The sequence below is a fragment of the Apium graveolens genome, chromosome 9, assembly GCF_009905375.1.
Source record: "Apium graveolens cultivar Ventura chromosome 9, ASM990537v1, whole genome shotgun sequence".
Lineage (NCBI taxonomy): Eukaryota > Viridiplantae > Streptophyta > Magnoliopsida > Apiales > Apiaceae > Apium > Apium graveolens.
The window spans coordinates 255739895-255745120 of NC_133655.1; the positions used below are offsets into that span (position 1 = coordinate 255739895).

Below are 5226 nucleotides of genomic sequence, written 5' to 3' on the forward strand. Positions count from 1 at the left end.
ATATTTATCAGGAGATAATATCAGGACTTAAAGGAAACTTTCAGATAAGGAAGGCGGTTGATTGAAAGGAAAGAAAATCAAGACAAACGTAAGAAGAGATATGCATGAAGAAGGAATTCTGTGAAGAATGGAATACTTGGAAGAAAAGATAACTGATTGATATATTTTAGGAAGCAGAATTATATTCCATATCAATTAGCGATTATCTTGTAATTGTGTGATATATAAACACAGACATAGGGTTTACACTATAAGTGTTATCATTATCGAGAATATTATTCATTGTAACTCTAACAGCTCTCGTGATATTTGTTCATCACTGAGAGAGGACAATTCCATATTGTAACAGAGTTTATTATATTAAATAAAGTCTGTTTTCTGTTACTTGAGTTCTTTAGTTCGATTTGATTGTGATAACACTGTATTCAACCCCCTTCTACAGTGTGTGTGACCTAACAGTATGGGTTTTTCATACCCAAGTGAGGAGGTGGGTATGAGGGACGGCATGAGTATCAATCTTAGTTTTATTATTTTAATTTCTATTTAAGCAATTAAATAAATATGTTTAATACTAAAAAATCTAGGGTGAAGGACAAGTTTAGCCTATTTTTATATAAAATTACAATTTTAGAAAAATTGGTCAATTTTAGCCGATGAGATACCCAACTTTCAGTGGAGTATTCACTTTATACAAGATACCCAACTGTTAGTGGAGTATCCCATATATGAGATGCCCAACTATCAGTGGAGTATTTATACAAGTTGGGTGATACCCAACTGACAGGAGTATTCAATCGGCTAAAATTGGCCACTTTTTTCAGAATGACTATTTTGATTTAATTTTTTAAAGGGGACTATTTTTGTCATTTTTTCAAAAATCTATGAACCTAAAATATATTAAAATAATAAAAAAATTAATAAATTTAATTAAAATAGAATTATTGACTTAATATATATTAAATTAAAAATATTTATTGTAATACTCAACCAAACACATGCTATCTAATACCAATATAACTCTAAACCGATTACTGATTCCAACTAGTTTATAGCCCGTGCTTTGCACACGAGTATTTCAAAAATTATTTAATAAAATAAATAAATAAATTTATAATTAAAATTGAATAATATAATTCTGAAAGATTAAGTTATCTATATAATAAGTGTATTGTATCTACACATTATGATAAATTTATTTAAAAACTACTTTCGTTACATAAGTTATTTTTATATTATATATTTTATGAGATTATTTCTATAAATAGATTTGTCAAAATTTAAAGTTTACTTCAAATTTGTATTAAAAACTTACCATAAGTAACACAATTCATATTTATAATTGTATTGCAAAGTTTTTATAATTAAAATGAGTCATAATAAATATATGGATCTTTTATAAATCTAATATGAATAACAAACATAAAAATGGATAGTGCACTAGGTTAAAAATTATATCCGAGCCAAAATATGGATACCAAAACTAACTTAGGAAAGGATTATCCGGTAATTTATAATATACAGATACGACGCTACATGTTCAACCAAAAGAACCCTTAAAATTTCGGAATAAATGTATGGAATATGTATAGAAAAGTCACTTCAAAACTTTTTTTTTTCAACATCCTCTTGAGAAATCTCTGGTCCTTTGCTCTCGCCCATATAAATATATATACAAACAAATCTAGACGTATATAACATTCAAATTGCCGCAACACTCTCCAAAATTCAGTCCTTTTAGTTTTCTAGGTAAGTGATGTTTCATTTTCTTGATTTATGTCATTTATAATTACCACAATCTTGATGAATTATATGTTTCTTGCTTCTTGTTTATGTAAAGTTTTAATCTATGCTTGATAATTTTTGTATTTTGTCCTGTTTTACTTGCTTTATGTGTACTTCAATTGGGCTATTACAATTAACATAAAACTTTTGGGGTTTAATTTTTTTAATCGTGTAAAAGCACTTTATTGTGAAATGGGTATGCCCAAGATTTCATTTTTCATGATTTTATTGTTTTTTGGTTTAGTGGGTTATCAAATGGAAATTTAAATTTTGGGTCTATTTTACAGTTTGATTATAGTGATGTTTGGATGGGCGTTGATATTGTTTTTTGGGTGATTTAGCTGCAGTGATGGATGATGGGGAGCTTGATTTATCGAACCATGAAATGTTTCCGGGTACGAATTTAGCTGAGATTGGTGATCTGCCTAGTAGTTGCTCGATGGATGGTTTCTTTGATGAGCTTCTTAAGGATACACATGCTTGCACCCATGCTCATACTTGTAATCCACCTGGCCCTGATGCTTCGCATACACACACATGTTACCATGTGCATACTAAGATTGTTCCCGCCTCGAGTGAGGATAAGGATCCTAGTGATGATACTGCTGAGTCTGCGGATAAGAAATCCAAAAAACGGCCTGTGGGGAACCGTGAAGCAGTGCGTAAGTATCGTGAAAAGAAGAAGGCTAAGGCCGCTTCTTTGGAGGATGAAGTGATTAGATTGAGGGCTATTAATCAGCAGCTAGTGAAGAGGTTGCAGGGTCAGGCTGTGTTGGAAGCTGAAGTTGCTAGGCTCAAGTGTTTACTAGTGGATATTAGGGGAAGAATTGAAGGGGAGATTGGCGCTTTTCCTTATCAGAAGCCTGCTAAGAGTGGGATTTATCAGAACCCTGGGACTCCTAATTTGCCTGGTGCTTACGTTATGAATCCGTGTACTAACGATCAAGTGTATTGCCTTCACCCTGGGACAGAAAGCAGAAGCGAAGAAGATGCAGTACTTAATGCTCAAGCCTTCAACGGGTGTGATTTTGAGAATTTTCAGTGTTTGGGAAATCAGAGTTCTGCTATAAATGAGCTTCCTGAATGTGGTATCCCGGGTGGTGTTCCTTCCATCAATATTTCTGGTGGAAATAAGAGAAGAGGTAATATTTTTGTTGTTTCTTATCACTTGATTTCAATAGTTTTTATCCTATTCATGTAGGATAAGTTTAGCTAGTTGCAAATGGTAATATATAGATTTGCCAAATCTAGTATGTGCAGATCATAATGTGAAGCTTTACATCTGAATTTAGTTGATAGAAAGTGTTAACATATGAAGTATGCTAGTTTTACTTGTAATATATTAGAGCAGGTTCGTTCTCCTCTTCCTCATTTCTTGTTGGAAATTTAATTTTTATGAACTAAATAAAAACTTGTTATTCCATCCACTTGTTTCTGGATAATGAGTTTCTATGTTTGGGCCCGGGGGGGGGGGGGGTTCTGCAGCAACCTATGCACAATGGAAGCTCAGCTGAAGAGAATTTCTGTGTTACTCTAATGTCATATAACGAGTTTTATGTGCAGTTTTAGGACATCTCAGTGCACTGGGATGCTACTCTTCCTCATTTCATGTTGAAAATTTGGTTATTCTGTTTTGTTACTAAATGAAAATTGTTATTCCACCCGCTTGTTTCTGGATTAAGTGTCTATGACTCTATGCTTGGGGGTGGGGGGATTTGCTTGCTTCTACCTTTTGAAGGCCGTACTACAGCAATCTATGTGGGAAATTGGGGTAGCTCGGGTGAAGAGAACTTCTATTCTCTAATTATAATGTCATATATAAGTTTTATTTGCAGTTTTATGATAAGTTGTAAGTATGCTGTCTCCACGTACAGAACTGTGCTCCTACATTGTTTTATCTTATTTTTTATAGAGAATAGAATAATATGTTCATTTACGCACTTATATTATTGGGGGAGATGGTATAAAATTACTGCATCTGTGCTCTTTCTAAGCTTAAGAAAAAAGACATAATGGATGTTGGTACTTCTAATTTTAGTTGTTATCGTTCACATAGGGTTTAACATTTTGTTCTGAAATTATTTGTGCAAGGACGAGAGTTGATTTTGGATGCCCTCTCTGGTCTTAATACATGACCAACTTTGAATTTCGAAAGTCAATTTGACAACATAACAAATTTTCAGTACTTTAATTTGTAGGATACTTGCTTTTACTTCTGTTAAAGTATTATTTAAATGTGAATTTAATTGAAGGGTTATATATGTATATATGTATACCGAAGTAGAGAATTTACTGTACTATACTTTGGGGAGAGGAGAACTTGCTCCATCTCTCTTCGACATGGTCAAGAGCAGGTTCAATTTTGCCTTGGGCCTTTTTGCTATATTTGATACCTAATTTATATTTGCTCATCTCACATATAGTTGCAGTTCATCTTATTTAATCATTTCTTACAATTTATTCATACTGCATTCTGAATTATGCAATGCTTTAGTAGTGGTATCTGGCACGGATTAAGCAGCATGTTCAAACTGGAGAGGAAAAAATATTGAAAATAAAAGAAAGTTGACAAATAAACTTATTGCCAAATATGTACCTTATAAGTCCTTTGTTAGCTTTATGATGATGTGTAGTTCATCAGTAGAATCAGTATTATGCTTAATTGAATGCAGATTTATGAAATTATAATTTTTTGACTCTGATCTATCTACCTTGTTCTATTAGGGCGTGCTCAGGGAGCAAAAGCAAATTGAAGAGATAATGACATGGTGATGGAGGTGTCTTGATCGTGTGTAATCCTAACACCATTCATTCGAATTGCTAAACTACGTCTACAACGTTGTCTTTTGCCTGATATTATTTTGTAATAGTAATAATTTTATCTGCCCGATATTTGGGTTTTTGGAGTTGCCGTGTTATTAGAATCAAGTTCAACATTTGCTAGATTGCTACTCCTTTAGTTGAAGAACTAAATAACCTGTGTGTAATTTTTCCTGTGTACCAAGTAAAGTTTCTATAAGCAAACTGTGTTGCCAGCTAGATTTTTAAGCGAGATTAGTTTTTATAGGCCTCTTCTATCTTGTTCAAGATGTGCAGTTTTTTTTTTTTTGGGGGGGGGGGGGGGTCTCGGTGGCAGGAGTGTTGAGCCAACAAATGCTGCCAGTGAAGTGCTGTGATGGTTGCTTGAGATGATAACCTTGTTAGGATTTTTCATCTGCTTTTAGATGGGGCTCTCAGATGCATTCAGCAGGATTCCTGATATGGTACATGGAAAAGCGGAATTTGACAGTGTTTATTTTTAGTTTGGAACACAAAAAAGAAGTTACCTTTCGGAAATATGAGAGTAATACAGGGAAAAGGTTCATTTCTTGAGCCACAGGACCAAAAACATCCCAATACAAATTTTGTCATCAAGAGAGAGGGTTTCCAATGAATTTGTATGTT

General features: G+C 33.4%; 1 protein-coding gene across 1 annotated transcript; it reads left to right on the forward strand.

Annotated features, from left to right (window-relative positions):
• The first annotated feature begins 1587 nt into the window (after positions 1-1587).
• LOC141684427 (basic leucine zipper 23-like) lies at positions 1588-4852 on the forward strand. Its single transcript, XM_074489411.1, has 3 exons — positions 1588-1746; positions 2124-2924; positions 4507-4852. The coding sequence occupies exons 2-3, from the start codon at positions 2132-2134 to the stop codon at positions 4533-4535; spliced, it is 822 nt and encodes a 273-aa protein (XP_074345512.1). The 5' UTR covers positions 1588-1746; positions 2124-2131; the 3' UTR covers positions 4536-4852.
• The last annotated feature ends 374 nt before the right edge of the window (positions 4853-5226 follow it).

What these genes read in the sequence shown, in the direction of transcription:
- LOC141684427 (XM_074489411.1), top strand. Translation starts at nt 2,132, where the DNA reads ATGGATGATGGGGAGCTTGATTTATCGAACCATGAAATGTTTCCGGGT. An exon ending in TGGTGGAAATAAGAGAAGAG is followed by an intron (nt 2,925 to 4,506) that starts GTAATATTTTTG and finishes TTGTTCTATTAG; the next exon opens with GGCGTGCTCAGGGAGCAAAA.